The 17,141-nt window shown below is 43.3% G+C and overlaps 1 protein-coding gene across 2 annotated transcripts; it reads right to left on the reverse strand.

Annotated features, from left to right (window-relative positions):
* Positions 1-4,313: 4,313 nt before the first annotated feature.
* Positions 4,314-17,056, reverse strand: si:ch73-173h19.3 (uncharacterized protein LOC563864 homolog). Of its 2 annotated transcripts, none has more exons than XM_040146661.1 (10): positions 17,023-17,056; positions 15,332-15,379; positions 15,081-15,171; positions 14,649-14,694; positions 13,805-14,101; positions 12,292-12,411; positions 12,004-12,123; positions 9,781-9,904; positions 9,067-9,259; positions 4,314-6,782 (listed from the first exon to the last, which is right to left on the reverse strand). In XM_040146661.1, the coding sequence occupies exons 3-10, from the start codon at positions 15,165-15,167 to the stop codon at positions 6,621-6,623; spliced, it is 1,149 nt and encodes a 382-aa protein (XP_040002595.1). In that variant the 5' UTR covers positions 15,168-15,171; positions 15,332-15,379; positions 17,023-17,056; the 3' UTR covers positions 4,314-6,620. The 2 variants fall into 2 exon arrangements, with proteins under 2 accessions (XP_040002595.1, XP_040002594.1); XM_040146660.1 differs by lacking the exon at positions 17,023-17,056 and adding an exon at positions 15,865-16,346.
* Positions 17,057-17,141: the final 85 nt, after the last annotated feature.

Here is a 17,141-nt window from a genome sequence, read left to right on the forward strand (position 1 = left end):
GGTCTCATGTTGTTTTGTTCAACTCTCCATGTTCACGAGAGTTACAGGCAGAATAGATATCTTTATTGGTTTTAGTTTTATGGAGGACAAACAAGAAATAAGGAAACATAAGAGCACCTTATTCTACACAAAATACACTGGACAAGAACTCCCACACGATGGCAAAGCTAAATTAGTAAATACATAGAAGAAAATGAAGATTGAAAAGCAAAAGATGGATATACAATGACAAAAAAAGCTGTAAAGCGTTTTGACCACTGGTCACTGTGCACCCCTTTTATTAGCGTTGAAAATCAGTAATACCCCTGTAATGACACTATGGAGGTTAGAGTCAAGTACCCTAAACAATTTACGATTCAAAACCAGCTGCCAAAATGAACACTGTCACTAATTTCATCATCACAGCGTCTGCAGAGAGAAAGTCCAACTTCAACATAGCGTCTTATCTTGTCTAACATGCAGTAAACGCACTGGGGAGCTCACTGATGAAAAACATCTACGTCAGTGAATAGGTTAATATTTTACACGTTTTCACTGAAACTATCTACCAAGATTATTGACAACTGTAAAAATCTTTAACGAGTTACGTCCAATTTACTGTTAAGCCCCGCGCTTAGCGACATTTTTTGACTCACGGCGGCCATGTTTTTGGACCGATGTTGCCCCTAATTAATAGAAAAGTGTATCTTTTCACTTTATGCAAACTAGCAAAACATCCATCGTGGTGGACTTTTGAGGCCCAGAGGCTTTTTTGTGGAGCACATCAAGTTGGACCTGTGCGTCAATTTCAAGTCGGTCCAGGGGTGTGGCCTTTCCAAAGTTGCATGGGCCATAATTACAGCGCCACCATCTGGCCAATCTGGATCATGTTTCTTGAGAACCATTTGCACATCATTTCCAGTTACTGGGCTAAGTTTCGTGTTTCACGGCAGTTTGATCCGATTCGGCATAAGATGACAAATAATTACAAACCGACACAAAAGAGTTCTAGAAATGAAATACAGAGAAAAATACAGACGTAGCCAGATTAAAAAGAAATGCCTTTAATATCTGTTTTACCAGGTGAGTTTGCTGTTGTATGATCCAGACGGAAGTTTCACCGCTTAGAGACGGAAAAACAGATTTCTGTATGAAATATTAAGAACATCTAAAATAAAAGCAGTGGTATATAACTGTGGGAAATGTGACTCAGCATCAGATCACAGCCTGTACAGTGTACGGTACAGATGTTACTGTAGGAACTTTACCTGTTGAAGCTCTGAGGACGGAAACATCGTTAATAGAGCGAGGACAGGTGAGTGACAGTTCCTTCAAAGTTAAAAAGCTTTAAAATAAATTCTAACAGACGGTAAAGAGCAGTGGGGTTTTTTTGTACTGTTCAAAAGAAGCGGTAGAAGTACTTCTCACACAAGTACTAGGTTACAGAAGTATTTGTAGGAACAGCGGTAATGACAGTATTAGTAGTCGCAGTAGAGGGTTCTGGCAGCAGCAGCGGTTAGAGTACAAGCAGCAGTAGTAAAGAGTTATGGCCTGGCAGGTGCAGTACTAATAAATACAATGAGTACAAGTAGTACGAGGGGTAGTAGTGGTGGCAGGAGCAGAAGTAATGGTAATACACAATAGTTTCATGAGTTTCAAGTTCAAGTCACCTATTTAAAGTACGGAAGTATAATCAACAAAATGTGCCTAATTTTTGAAAATTAAAAGTACTTACTGCACGACTATAAAAACATGTCTCCTGATCTCCGAGTCATCGGTGCTCCGGCAACTTTCGGTTCCTTGATGTACAGTTACATGGTTTATAACGCGCATCGCATTTTATGAGACGATGATAAACAATGACAGGGTTTGCTTGTACAACTAATAACTGCAACTGTCAGATCAATGTAACGCAGTAAACTGTGCAGTATTTCCCTCTGAAATGTAGTGGAGTCAAGTAAAAAGTAGCGTGTACTTAAGTACAGTACTTGAGTAATTGTACTTAGTCACTTTCCACCACTGATGTTAGCAGGAGTTGTGGTAGAAATCTTCACAGTATCAGTACTTCAGATCTTTATTGCCTCACAGGAGGAAAATCGTTTTTCAGCATAAACACACAAAATCATGAAAGTTAAACTCAATAAAAACACAATGAGACGAGTGAAGACATTAATATTAACAGTTCTGAATAAAATAAAGTGTGTACGATTAAAGCAATAAAACAGCAGCACGAGGAATTCAATTTAAAAAATGAAGTGCTGAGCTTCGGGGGGTCCAGCCTGTAACGTCTTATTGGTGATAACGCCAGGATTAGTTCAATCATCTGGTTCTTACTGCTCAGATGGAAGCGACTGCTGTGTGACCACATGGAGGCGCCGCAGCACCCAGTTATCCGACCTCACAGCTGAAACACGGAGGCAACTTTAACGTCTTTAACGTGTGTAATGATCTGGAACATTACACATATTTCTGCTCCATACATTTATCTGGTCCAGAAACGTTACATGGGCTCCAGGATGCCAAAACCCTCTTTAGAGTATTCTGACACAAGAAACCCCCAAGGACCCCCAACACCCCTCAAGGACCCCAGCTACCTCTCCAGGACCACCGAATCCTGCTAGGGCTCCACTCTGAGACCTCCCCCAGGACATCTGGATCTCTGTTAAAGACCCCGAGTCTTCTTCAAGGACCACACAGAACCTTTAAGAAACTCCAGTAACTTCTCCAGGGGTTCAAGGACTTTCAAACCCTCTCAAGATGCCCCGGAGTCATGTAAAACAAGGGCTGTTGTAGGAAGTGTAAAACTGCAGAATACCAGTGTTACTGTGGTGACAACAGCTGGTTCAACTTAAAGGCAATCTGTTGTAAACACACACACACACACACACACAAGCAAACTTGTACTTCTCTCTTTGTGAGGACACTCATTGACATAATGCATTCCCCAGCCCCAACCCTAACCTAAACCTGATTCCAAAGTGAACCCTAAAACCAGGTCCGAACCCTCAAACAGCCCTCTGAAGCTGTGACGGACTGGACAAAATGTCCTCGCTCTGTAAGGTCTATAACTCAAACTGGTCCTCACAGAGATACACGTACAAGTACACACACACGCGCGCGCACATACACATTGACCTGTCAGTACTAATGTTGAACATGGTTCTTACATTCTGATTTCATGACGTGGAAACACTGATCCTGGATCCACTGAGGCTGGTTAGGTAACATCACACACACACTAGACTTACATTAGTTGTGGGGACACTCAGTGACATAATTCATTCCCTGGCCCCTTACCCTAGGCCTGACCTAAACCTGACCCTAACCTGATCCCTAAAACCAGGTCTGAACCCTCAAACAGCCCTTTGAAGGTGTGAGGACCGGACAAAATGTCCTCACAATGGTGGAAGTACAAGTACACACACACACACCAACACACGCGGTGTGTTGTTGTGTTGCTTGGTTACATCACAGAAACAGGATCCAGCTGTTTGGAGGAGGTCACTCTTCACTGAGCTGAGAACGACTCTACTGCGTGTTTACTGCTGTTTCTACTTGGTATCTCTTCATCTTCATTAGCAGAAATATTGTTTGGGGTAAGGTTTGGGGACCCGAACCTTCCAGTAACTGGTGAATTCAGTCTGAATGCGAGGGGGCATGACTGCATTTAAAAGTCCACGGCGAGTGGGTGGTTCGAGCCCAGGCCAAGACGCGTTTTACTGGAAAAACTGTACTCACTGTATCTCGAAGCAGTTGGAGTCCACTGACAAGTGGAAACAGGTGTTCTGAGGATTTCTGACCCCAGATGTGAGGACTCAGCTGCAGACTCAGAAATAGAAGTAGAAGTAGAACTAGGATGCAAAAGGTTGGGTTGCGCAGTAGAGGGTGTGATGGAAAGGAGGCTGCTCTATTTCCCGGGTGTGCAGGTGGATGATGGGGTCAGGTGAGAGCACACTGAGGGAAGCTACAGGGCAGGTGAGAAATGACAGGCTCACACTGCACAGGCATTTTTAACCTACTGGTTTATTCTAACGTGTTCTACTACTATCTTATGGTTTATTCCAGTCCTTTGAAATCCTGCTGATGTCTTTTTACAGTGTCTGGGGATTCTTGTCTTAATGTCTCTGTGTCTCATGTAAAGCGCCCTGTTGGTGAGAGGAGCCCTTCGTTCTCCACTCCATGGCTTACTAGTGACTGTGAAACCTGTGTTTATTATACCTTTATTACTAGCAACCAAAAAAAAGGGAGGGAATTTTACCATAACTGGTCTATAAGGCATTCATGCGTGATTCATCAGCCATTAATGAAACCAATAGGTAACTTATTAAGCCTTTATTAAGAGTGTGTCACCCATTCATGGAAGACATTTTCCAAGCTGATGTGACAGAAAGAAAAACAGAGAATCCAGTCAGAGATTCCTGTCTCTGATTTATTCAGTTAAAAACACAACTAAAGTAGAGACCAGAGTAAAAATGAAACATTTCTAGTTGTTGATATGGAGCTCAAGTGTCAGAGGGGTCAGAGGTCAGAGGTCAGAAAAATTCACCTCAGCAACTGGAAAATCCAAACATAACCTGTTTGACACTTCTTGATGTTTGTTGAGCTTTGTATTCTCAGCAACACGGAGGCAGAACAGACACATTTAAAAAACGTCTTTTACTGGTCCTGGACAGCAGCGGAGGACAGCTCGACTTCCTCACGGTACAGTTCCTCACCATCCTTCAGGAAAGCGTCAAACTGAAAGAATCGTTGGAGACCTGCCGACAGCAGACACCTCTGTGAACTTTCTAAACTCCACAGCTGTTTCCTGGCACAGTCACAGTCGTATCATCTCATATCAAACTGTTCTGTTTTCCCTGCTCACGTTCTCTCTCTGTTCATTAAACTCTGTCTCAATTACCAGTAAATAAATCTGTAAACCATAAGCTTGTAACAATATTCAGAAAAGTTCCATTCAGTTTTGACAGAATCATGTGAGACTCTGCTGAGGATAAATGAAGACAGTGGACTCTCCAGCTGTGACTCTGCTTTCCTGAAACAACTCTGACTCTGTTTTTCCTGTAAAACACAAACAGAAATCTGAAGCTGCCAGAAGAAAAAGACGAGGACGGAGAAGAAGTGAGTGGAGGTGACAGGAGGACAGGGCGTGATGTAACGTCCCCGGAGAGCAGAGCAGAAACCTGGCTGGATGCTGTCCTCATGACAACATCAGCAGAGATGTTTGAGAAACCAGAAAAAACACGGAGAGAGGCGTCAGAGTTTCCTCCCTGTACGACTGGTTTCTGCTGGTTACATAACAGCAGCTTCAGACAGAAACTCGGATTCTGAGTTTCATACATCAACCCTTTCTATAGCCAGACTGTTAACATTTAAAAGACAGGCAGGATTTACATCACAGAGAGCCACAATGCATTTATGACCAGTCAAAATTCCCTTGGGGATCTCTCCAACTTTGTGAACTCCAGATATCTCCATTTAAATTACGACTACAAACTCTTAAAAACAAGATACTTTCAGTTTAGTTCAGACTTGTTATGATTTCAACTAAAGATGTTCTAATGACCTTTTTGGATATCTCCAAATAAGACACAGCGTCAGGTCTATCACCACCTCCTCCTGGACTGCAGTGGCGCCAACCCTGCTCCACATGGAGCCAAGAAAAGAGGGGTTCCAAATGGGAGCGTCTTAGATCTCTTTTTCCATAGATAGTTGTGGAGTTTTTAGATTTGACAGAAACATAAAACATTCCAGATCATTCTTTCTTTCTCTAACTTCAGTTTGTTTAATAAAACACAAGAAAAAAAACGAATTACTGAACTTTCCACACAGATCTTTGGCAGCTGCAGACATGAACTGAAGCTCTTACTCATTTACCTAGATCAATAAATTGGCAACAAATGTGGAAAGTTGGAACCATCAACTGTTGCATTTCAAGTTTGTTCATCAACTTTACTTAACCCCAAGAAAAAGACCCTTGGTGAAGCTGGCTCCTGATTGTAATTGTTGTCAGTGAAATCCTTCCTGCATAGGATGTGGGAAAGTTCCCCCGTTGAATGCTTTTGGAAGATTATCTCAAACGTGACTGGATTCTTTCCTGTAATGTTGTTAAATTATGACTCTAACTTGAATCTAAGTGCGTCGCTCTGTCGGTGGTGTGGTGCATCTATGGATGTATTGACTATGGAGTTATCTGTGGCGAGGATCAACGGGCTCAGACAGGAGGTGCTGAGGGACGGAACACTTGAGACAGCAAAATCTTTACTTTCATAACCTTTTTAAATATATGTTAGGATTTGTAAACATTTGACATGTATCCACCCTGGAGTTGGACGGAGGGGCAGGGCAGTTAAGAGGGTGTTTGTTTATATAATATAATACAAATTCCAAGCTGGCTGAACTTTAATGTTGATCCACTCTTTTGTTGTGGGAAATGGAAGCATGGAATGGCCAAAAAAGTGGAAATGGGGGCTTAAATGTTTGAAGTCAGACATTTAAATTTAGATCTTGAGCCACTTTTCCAGGTTTTATAGCAAAGACTAGCAGTTACTCTGTTAAATGAGACTTCAACTAAGAGAAATACATGTTTAGGTCATTGAAAGTGTCTTGGAAACAGATTTCAACGAAGGAGTAGAAGTACATCTCTAGAAGGCGTATGGTCCGACGATGATGGTGAGGCGGAGCAAAGAGCTGGAGCGATAACTGAGAGCTGAGTTCTGCGTCACCATCTCCAGGTCCAGGACGTGCTCTCTGGGACCAATCAGAGGACGTGTCATCACCAGCATGGCGCTCACGTTACTGGATCGCTGCAACGACGACAGCCAAACAACAATCAATCTGAGAAAGGACTTTTATTTTATACAGACAGATGAGAGAGATGAAATTAGAAGAGAAGATATAAAATGAGATTAGAGGAGATAAGCAGATATAGGATGGGATGAATGAAAAGATATAACATGATACGAGAACATGAGATGAGATTAGATGAAAAGATATTAGGTGAGATGTCAAAATTTGAGGTGACGAGAGATGAGATCACACAAATTAAAATGAGAATGGGAGAGTTGAGATGAAATTATGAGATAACAGATTAGACTGAATATTACGGTTAGTTTACATAATTGAGATGATCTGAAATTAAACAAGTTTGAGTTTAGATTTGTTCAAATAAAATAAATTATAATGAGATAAAATAAAAAAGATGATGTGATGAGCTGAGATGAGACTAGCTGATTAAAAACAGGATGACGTGTTAGTGGAGTCTAGATGAAATAATATAACTGAGGTGACGTAAACTGAGATGAGATTATGAGAGATACTGTAGGTTCATATTACTTTGCACTGAATTGGGTTCAAATTAGATTAAAAAAGATTAAATGCAATGAGTCAAAATTAGATGATTAAATGATCTGAGATGAAATGGGATTAAATGAAATATAATGAGATGAGTTGAGATTTGATTTAACAAAATTAGTTTAGATGAGATTAAAAATATAGATATCTGAGTTATATTTGTATTACTTCATATAAACTGAGATAAAATGAAATGAGATGATCTGAGTGTGGGATACTGTGACACGAGAGATTATCTGAGATGAGACGAGCGGACTAAATGTATTAGGGGCAGGTTTATATCACTTTAGACTGAGATTAAATCCGATGAGATGAAAATAATGAGATGAGATTAGATGAGACGAGTCAATGAGATGAGGCAATTAGATGAAATAAGAATATTAGAGCAGATAACCTTATGTTACTTCAGATTAATTGAGATAAAGATGAATTTATCTGAAATAAAAAAGGGTCTGAATGAACTTACATTATTTTACACGGAGATGAAAAGAAAAATAGTTGAGAGTAAAATGGGATGAGATTACACTAGATACAATATATTCAGATTAGTTAAAATTGAGATGATTACAAACAAGATGGAGCAAGACCAGGTCAAAACCTAGTACGTGACTGGACCAACCTTTATCTGTTTGCTTCTCTTCTACTCTGTGTGCTCAGATATACAGTAACTTAATTCAGATGAATTCACAATGAAGCTTTTCTCATTTATATGTTTTTCTGTTTCTGTTGTCAGACGACGGAACAAGTATGAAACAGTGTATGAAACGTGGCCCATTGAGCCGAAATGTTAACCAGCTGTCACTTCCGAGACGTTTCCAAGCTGCTGCTCTGCTGCTGAAATCCTGGTTTTATAACCACGACATCGTCTGACAGAATCACCAGACACATGAGTTAAAGACGACGGCTGAGCTGAGATTTCAGGTGTATTTACCTGTAACATGATCAGTCAGAGAGAAAGGGCAAAACTGGCAGATCTCTTCGACAGAAAGTAGCTAAGGTTTGTCCAGAAAGTCGCTAGATTTGTCGCTCGGTGCTTTGGTGAAGGAAAGTCGCTAAAAGGGTCTGAAAAGTTTGTAAATCTAGCGACAAAGGCGCTAAATTGGCTACACTGCCGGCAAACGCCCGCTGATGACGTAATAGAAACTGTTGGCGCCGATTTATTTTGAAAGCGCAACGGCCAACGAGGAAACTGAAACTCTTCGCACCACGCAGCACTCGGCTGACCAATGGTGTAACTTTATCACGCGCTCACTCAGACACTTGCGTGTTATGTGGCTGGCCCCCAATTAACCATGATTTTTATTTCAGTGATTCGATATTGGCTGGTAAAATCCTGAGATCGATCTTTGCATTTGTGCCTTTTCTCAGTAAACACGTACATCGCTGCTAAATATTATGTGTATACAGTGGGTACCTGTATACATGGTTCGGTGAGGGCTGCGTGATTTCACGGACATGTGCGTTTATAGGGCCGGTCCCGCTGTTGCGCTCCAGCAAAAAAGTTAAAAACATGAAATGAGATGAAATGACCTGTGAACAGCAAAGATAAGATGAGTAAGATTAAACGCGATCAGGTGAGATGAGTCAACGAGAGGGGAGAAGACGGTGAGGGAATAGAATAGAATCAGATCGTAGGAAGTGTGGTCAGATTAGAGAGGACCGGATATTAGAATACATCGCACGCGCAGCATTAGATGTGTTTAGAGTACATCAGGATAATCGAACAGTGCAGCTCACCCTGAGGAAGAACTGTCCGTCCTCGTTGCCGGCCTTGATCCTGAAGGTGTTGTGCATGTTGGGGAAGACGCTGGTGGCCTGGATCTGAAAGATGTCGGCCGGCACCAAGCGCTCCGACGTGATGCTCATGTACTTATAGACGATGGAGGGAGGCAGTCCTCTGCAGGCGCTCAGAGACTGACAGCTGCAGCGCCTGACAAGACAGTCAGAGACAACACATCAACACACTGCTCCTGCAGGCTCAGTCCTGCTGTTGCTGGATGTTCTAGATGGGCTTTTCAGAGGGTTGCCACAGCAACGGTAAGTGGTGGCTAGGTGGTAATTATGGTGTGGCGAGAGCTTGTTCCGAATATGCTACAACTCTGATGTCGCAGCTCTAGTTGTGACATGGTCTCCATAGCAACAGCCGCTGAGGCTAATGGGTAGCGGGTAATGCAGTACCTCGAGCCGTTCCACCTGAAGACCAGAACGGAAGCCTACAGTCTGCATCAGTGATCAGGAGACTTTGTGGGTCTGAGGTCAGACTGACCAAGGTCAACACTACAAGGAAACTTTACTGTGTGAACGTTAACACATTTAGCGAGGATTCCTCCTAAACCTGTTCCTCCCTCACCGTCGCCACTCCACTGAAATGTAACAACTCAAACTCAAACAGCTCACGAGCATCGAACCATAATTTCCAGGTGTGGAAAAAGGAACCCAGGTGAGTCTCACCCCTCTCCGGTCTGGACATAGGGCTCCTGGCAGGGGTTTCTGGGATAGCAGCGGTAACCACCAAAGTAGTTCCAACACATCTGGTCCTCACGGCAGTTCGTTCCGGTTTCGCACTCGTTTATGTCTGTGAACAGAACCGGAACATCCACATCAGCACCCAAACACACTTTTCAGTCCTTTAAGAGAATCGGGTCCAGATCGGTGCAGTTCTTCTGCAGGAGGATGACTCTGTTCTGTGGACCGACAGATCAAAAGACCACAAGATCACACCCTACTTACCTTTTCTTTTTTTTTTTTAAATCAGAAATGGATTTTTAATGTGTTTTTATACTGATTTAAAACACTTACTACTGTGTTCTGGAAGGCAGAAAATATTTCTTTTAAAAGTTGAATTTTAATATTGTGCAGTGGACTATGCATCTGCCGTTGTCCCAAAGCTCCTTATGGTGGTGACATTGCAGTGATCCTACACCGTTGTCTCTCTGGCAGCCCCTGACCTTTGTTTTGCTTTGCTGTTTTCGGTGGATTTTTCAAAAATGTTGTGATTAATTTAATTTGACATAAATGAGTCCGTTAAATAAATGAATATACTTGACATAGATCTACATTTGAATGAACACCAGCGGGCAGTACTTGGTCAGGGATCGTTGTTTCCACTGGGCTACAGCCTACAAGACCTACCTAACTGCAGCATGGAAAGAAAACGGAAATCTGGTGCACAGACACGTTAACACGCAGAAGATTTCTTGCCAATCCTTGTGAGTTCTTCCACTTTTTTCAGAGTCATTGGCAGGTTAGTATGCAACAGGAGGATGGACAGTAACTTGTATTTACTTGGTTGTTTGAAGTTAGGTTCAGGTATTCTTGAGAAATACCCAGAGCCAGCTGAGTAAAAAAAACGTGCGGGTGTTTCTTAGAGGTGCGACAGTAGAAAAACAGAGACCAGTTGAACAGTTTAGTGTGGTGGATGTGAATTTTATGAAATCTGAATCCCTTGTTGAATCCATTGGGTTTTTATGTAACGATGGTTAAAAACTCAAAGGCTGCATTGACTCTCTGGCCGCTGTCGGGTTGGTTGGTTGTACCTATCGTCAGGAGTTGATTCGCTCTACACTTTTTATGACAAAATAAAGTCTTTGGGCTTGCGGATGATATCGAGTCATTCCAGTCAAAAGGTTTAAGTCCGACTGAAGTCACGAGTCATTGGTGTCAAAGTCCGAGTCCAGTTGTGAGTCTTTTAGGATTTTGTCAAGTCTAAGATGATCAGATTCATGGCTCGAGTCTGACTCTACCGCTGGAAGATGGTAGTTTTTGTTGCTGCGGACTAAAATCTTGTTTATTGATAAAATCAGACCTGTGGTGTGTGTTCTCCTGGGTACAGCAGTGATTGTTTTATCGACATCACTACTATCAAGATACCGAACCCCAAATTGCCCCCGATGTATCATTGGTGTGCGACCGTGTGTGAATGGGTGAATGTGGCATGTGCGGTGTAAAGCGCTTTGAGTGGTCGGTGAGACTAGAAACGCTCTAAAGAGCAGTCAGCTTCACCATATCATCATGTCATCTGAGAGAAAGAATCACAAACTCGCTGTTGGGTACAACAGCTACAAACCAATGTACATTATTATATGATATGATCAGCCAATACTAAGATGATGATATTGATCTGTATTATCGCTATATAAAGAAACCTAACGACCGGTTTATCGATCTGTATTATCGCTATATAAAGAAACCTAACGACCGGTTTATCGATCTGTATTATCGCAATATAAAGAAACCTAACGACCGGTTTATCGATCTGTATTATCGCTATATAAAGAAACCTAACGACCGGTTTATCGATCTGTATTATCGCAATATAAAGAAACCTAACGACCTGTTTATCGATCTGTATTATCGCTATATAAAGACATAATAAACAGTTCCTAACAGACTCTGACGCAGCTGTGACCAGATCCCAGTGTTTCCTAACGTCTCTGTTACCGGCTCTAACTCCTCCTGCGGACACTCGTCCGCGGAGGCTGCTGGTTGAACAGACGATGAACGACAATACAGTAAAGTCAAAATACAGTATGTCAATAAACCAGTTATTACATGTTTGTATAATGATTCTATAGAATCAATAGTGGGACTTAGGTGTTACTGTGAAGTGTGTGATGTTTTTAGACCTGAACAGAGATTCGGTGTGTCTGGACCCTGGTGACTGCAGGCGTGTACCTTGGCACACGCGTGTTCCCTGCAGCTGGTATCCTTCAGGACAGATGCAGCTGTAGGAGCCGGGCTGGTTCACACACTGCCACTGACACATGTAGGAGGACAGCAGGCACTCGTCCACGTCTGATCAACAACAGCAGGAAACAGCAGCACCGGGTGAAGGTTAAAGGTCACCTGCATCAGTTACTGAACTAAAGCGAGTCAGTCTGCTGTTACCAGAGTTTAACAGCTTGTTATACTGACACGAATGTTTACAGGTTCAACTCATATCATAGATGTGTGCGTTCAGACCGTGGCAGCTGAGCTGGTCCGGAGTCAGCTCGTAGCCCTGATCACACTGACACATGAAGGATCCCGGCAGGTTGTAGCACAGATGTTGGCAGGGGCTGTTGGGAACACACTCGTTCACATCTGGAACAAACATCAACAATAAACACAAGGTTTACCATTACGTCAGTCCTCCTTCAACATCCGGCCGCCTTAAGCATCGGTCTGCCTTGAACACAGTTACTTCCTCTGTGGTTGCTCTGAGTTGCTCTAATTGGTCTGTGGTCGCGTTTAGTGATCAAGGTACCGGTGATGTTCAGATTAAAGATATTTTGATGGAACAATTTAACCCTATTTCAGACCATCCGGAACAGTAAACTCACCTCGGCAGAAGTTGAACTCGTCAGCAGTGAATCCGACTGGACACTGGACGGAGTTCAGCCTGGCCTGGCTGCCGGCAGCCTCGGTATTGCTGCGGTGATTGGGTACGGCAGGGAGGGGGATGAAGTGTGTAGGGGGGGGCCGGGTGGTGGTGGAGGTGGGTTCTTCCTCTCCGTTGCTGATAATGATCTGAGCATTCTGCGGCAGACAGAAGTATCCTCCGTAGTGGTTGATGCAACCCATCCCTCCTTTACAGGCATCTGGCAAGGTCTCGCACTCGTTGATGTCTGGGAAATGTAGTCCAACAACACTGGGCTGAAAATGCAGCACTTCACAGGAACATCAGTCTTCACCTCAAAACTCTGACAACAAACTGTTCTTTCTATTTCCCTGAATTTCAATTTTTTCCCTGCTTTTTCTCATTTCATCTCAGACTTTATCGTATTCATGTTTCTTGAGGTGATCAGACATTTCAAACTAGAACTGACAAAATAAAATGTTTTCCATGTGCCGCTGATCCAACGAAACGCCATAATAATAAGCAACTGCAGCTTTAACCGTTAATTGATCACTTAGTCGTTGATGTGACGAACTCGGACTTTCATGGACCATGATGAGAGAAAAAAAAAAGAAATAGAAATCATTTACCAAATAATTGATGTTTAGCCTTTTTTTCTTCAGGATTTGTTTTGACTGAAAAACTGAAATTTCACAGTTTGATATTTTTCTTTCAAACCATTTTCATCTTTACTCTGAAGCTTCTTCAGGTTTGTTTGTATCTTTATTATTGATCTAAAATCATTGATCAGTGGTTAAATGTCTTTCACCTTTACATTCTTGATCTTCAACGTTGAACTCGTAGCCCTCCGTACACTGTCAGAGAACATAGGTCAGGTTATTGATCGATCAGATATTGATCAGGTGAATTATTAGTCGAATTAATGAAATGGACAAACAACATAATCAAGAGGAGTTTTCAATACTGATGCTGCCCCTGAAATCTGACACTATCATTACTTCCTCTGTGGTTGCTCTGAGTTGCTCTAATTGGTCTGTGGTCGCGTTTAGTGATCAAGGTACCGGTGATGTTCAGATTAAAGATATTTTGATGGAACAATTTAACCCTATTTCAGACCATCCGGAACAGTAAACTCACCTCGGCAGAAGTTGAACTCGTCAGCAGTGAATCCGACTGGACACTGGACGGAGTTCAGCCTGGCCTGGCTGCCGGCCTGGCTGCCGGCAGCCTCGGTATTGCTGCGGTGATTGGGTACGGCAGGGAGGGGGATGAAGTGTGTAGGGGGGGGCCGGGTGGTGGTGGAGGTGGGTTCTTCCTCTCCGTTGCTGATAATGATCTGAGCATTCTGCGGCAGACAGAAGTATCCTCCGTAGTGGTTGATGCAACCCATCCCTCCTTTACAGGCATCTGGCAAGGTCTCGCACTCGTTGATGTCTGGGAAATGTAGTCCAACAACACTGGGCTGAAAATGCAGCACTTCACAGGAACATCAGTCTTCACCTCAAAACTCTGACAACAAACTGTTCTTTCTATTTCCCTGAATTTCAATTTTTTCCCTGCTTTTTCTCATTTCATCTCAGACTTTATCGTATTCATGTTTCTTGAGGTGATCAGACATTTCAAACTAGAACTGACAAAATAAAATGTTTTCCATGTGCCGCTGATCCAACGAAACGCCATAATAATAAGCAACTGCAGCTTTAACCGTTAATTGATCACTTAGTCGTTGATGTGACGAACTCGGACTTTCATGGACCATGATGAGAGAAAAAAAAAAGAAATAGAAATCATTTACCAAATAATTGATGTTTAGCCTTTTTTTCTTCAGGATTTGTTTTGAATGAAAAACTGAAATTTCACAGTTTGATATTTTTCTTTCAAACCATTTTCATCTTTACTCTGAAGCTTCTTCAGGTTTGTTTGTATCTTTATTATTTGTTATTGATCTAAAATTATTGATCAGTGGTTAAATGTCTTTCACCTTTACATTCTTGATCTTCAACGTTGAACTCGTAGCCCTCCGTACACTGTCAGAGAACATAGGTCAGGTTATTGATCGATCAGATATTGATCAGGTGAATTATTATTTGAACGAATGAAATGGACAAACAACATAATCAAGAGGAGTTTTCAATACTGATGCTGCCCCTGAAATCTGACACTATCATTACTTCCTCTGTGAATACTGCAAACAGAGTACACCCCAAAAATCACGAGCTACTCCACAGCAACCACCCTGAGTCACCATGGCAACCACCTCATCCACCCTAGCAACCCCTCAGGACTGATCCAGATTCCCCTGGGCCTCTGTTCTGAATGCAAGGTTTGGACTTGTAACCGAGCGTTTGTGTGTATGTGACGTGGGAGAAGAGCGTGAGGTGGGTTATGGGAGTTGTAGTGTTTGGATGCTTACCGAGTAGGTGACGGGTTCGTCCACCTGCTGAGCAGAAACCATGAAGATAAAAACACTCAGAAGGAGGAAAACCTGCAGCGTCTCCATCCTCCTGAAGACACAACACACAGAAACTCAGAGACAAAGATCGAGCTGAGAGACGGGGCTGCAACTGCTCATTGGTTTTACAGTCACTTAGTCAATGATGTGTTTGATTAATCGGTGAATTGTTTGGGTCTATGAAACATCAGCAAACAGTGAAAAATGTCCACCTCAGTTTCTCAGAGTCCAGCGTGAAGTCTTCAGCCAGATTCTGGTTCCTGTGATTTAAAACGAGGAAAAGCATCAAATCTGAGCCGGAAAATCGACTGAGACGATTCACATCAAAACACTGGGCAGTTATTTTCGGTGGATTCATAAGTGTCGACTAATTGATTAACTGACTAATCGTTGCAGCTCTAAAGTGACGTGGTTCGTCTCTCGGTTCATCCACACAGACCCTCATTTAAACTAAAAGTCCCTGTAATCTCCTCCAGTCCAGTTCCAGTCCAGACCTCTGTACCTGCAGTCTAACAAACCGTTTCACAGTCTCAGCTCTTTAGTCCTGCACCTTTCCCCTCTCGATACACCTGAGACCGACTCAGACTGTCAGAGACCGTACAGTCATCCTGCACCGGGTAACTGCAGTCCACCACAGACCCTGGTCCTCCTCCGCAATGATCCACAGCAGGATCATCGTGCAGGTATCACCCAGGTGTTCCCGGTTCAGGAGAACACCGTGTGTCGTCAAAGCGAGGGGTCTTACCTGGACTCTCCGGTGTCGGATCCTGATCTGTAGGTGTGTTTGATCCGGGGAAGCAGGAGGCGGACAGGCGGGCGGTGTTTGTGTTTCGGCCGCTCGGGAGGCTCTGTGCTCCGGCAGCGCGTCTGCAGCCCCGCCGCTGCCGAGGATGGAGCGGTGCGGAGCAGCGCGGAGCGGTGCCGCCCCCTGCAGGCTGCTGTGTGACAGCGACTAAACCAGAGTCAGTGCGAAGGACACCGTGCGCCTCACCTGCAGCGTTTTCAGATCACATGGTCAAAGTGAGGCATCTCAGCGTCAGTGACTCCAAACATCTACATCAGAGGGACAACAACGGGGACAGAGGAGGCTGACATCCGGCGCTCAGCACACAATGCTACCAAGAACGCCTGGCTGGATTCAGGACTCACAGGGGAACTCAGAGCTGTGGGCTGATTAACAGGTCAAATGATTCACCTGTTACAGGTAAACATTCAGAAGGTGGCATCACAGCTACAGCTGCAGGAAAGTAAGCCCAGATCGCTAAGGATTGTGGGTTGAAGGAGACTCCTGAGTTTCACACTACAAAAAAATCTCTCATTTTATTTTAGAACCGCTCAGGTCAGTCTGTGTCCTCTTCTAAATCTCAAACAGCCGGCGCTGGTTTTCGTTTCCTTCTCTTATTCAGACGATTGAACCCATGTTTAGCTCCATTTAACTTGTAAGATGCTGTTTCGCAAACATCATCTCTCCCCGATGTTTTAAAAAAGTTTTCAGCTCAGTCACAGATTTATTTTTACAGTCCGAATAAGGCTCCTCGGCAGGAACCCTTCCTCCTCCTCCTCCTCCTCCTCCTCCTCCTCCTCCTTTGCACTCAGTAATCTGTGGGGTCAGAGGTCAACCTGCAGGTCGGACGGCAGAGGATTATTCTGAGGCTGAATCAGGATCAGTTCCCTGCCTCCACACGCAGTGAAACGCAGGGGCCTCTCCACAGGATCAGCTGATCGGTTGATACGTTACTTTGTTGTTATAAATTTCCTGAAAATTTCGCAATTGATCAAATTATCAAAACTATTTGATTTTATATATTATATATACGTAAACAGATGTCGGTTCCTGGCTGACAGGAGTGGAATCTGACGTGGAGATGCCTTTCTACTCGCCACAGCTGTAAACGGTGGTTACCTGAGTTACCGTAGCCTCTGTCAGCTCCAGCCGGTCCGGCCGGTCTCCTCTGACCTCTCTCACCAACAAGGCGTTTCCATCCACAGAGCTGCTGCTCGCTGGATTTTTTTTGGTTTGTT

The sequence above is a fragment of the Xiphias gladius genome, chromosome 15 (assembly GCF_016859285.1).
Source record: "Xiphias gladius isolate SHS-SW01 ecotype Sanya breed wild chromosome 15, ASM1685928v1, whole genome shotgun sequence".
Classification (NCBI taxonomy): Eukaryota; Metazoa; Chordata; class Actinopteri; order Istiophoriformes; family Xiphiidae; genus Xiphias; species Xiphias gladius.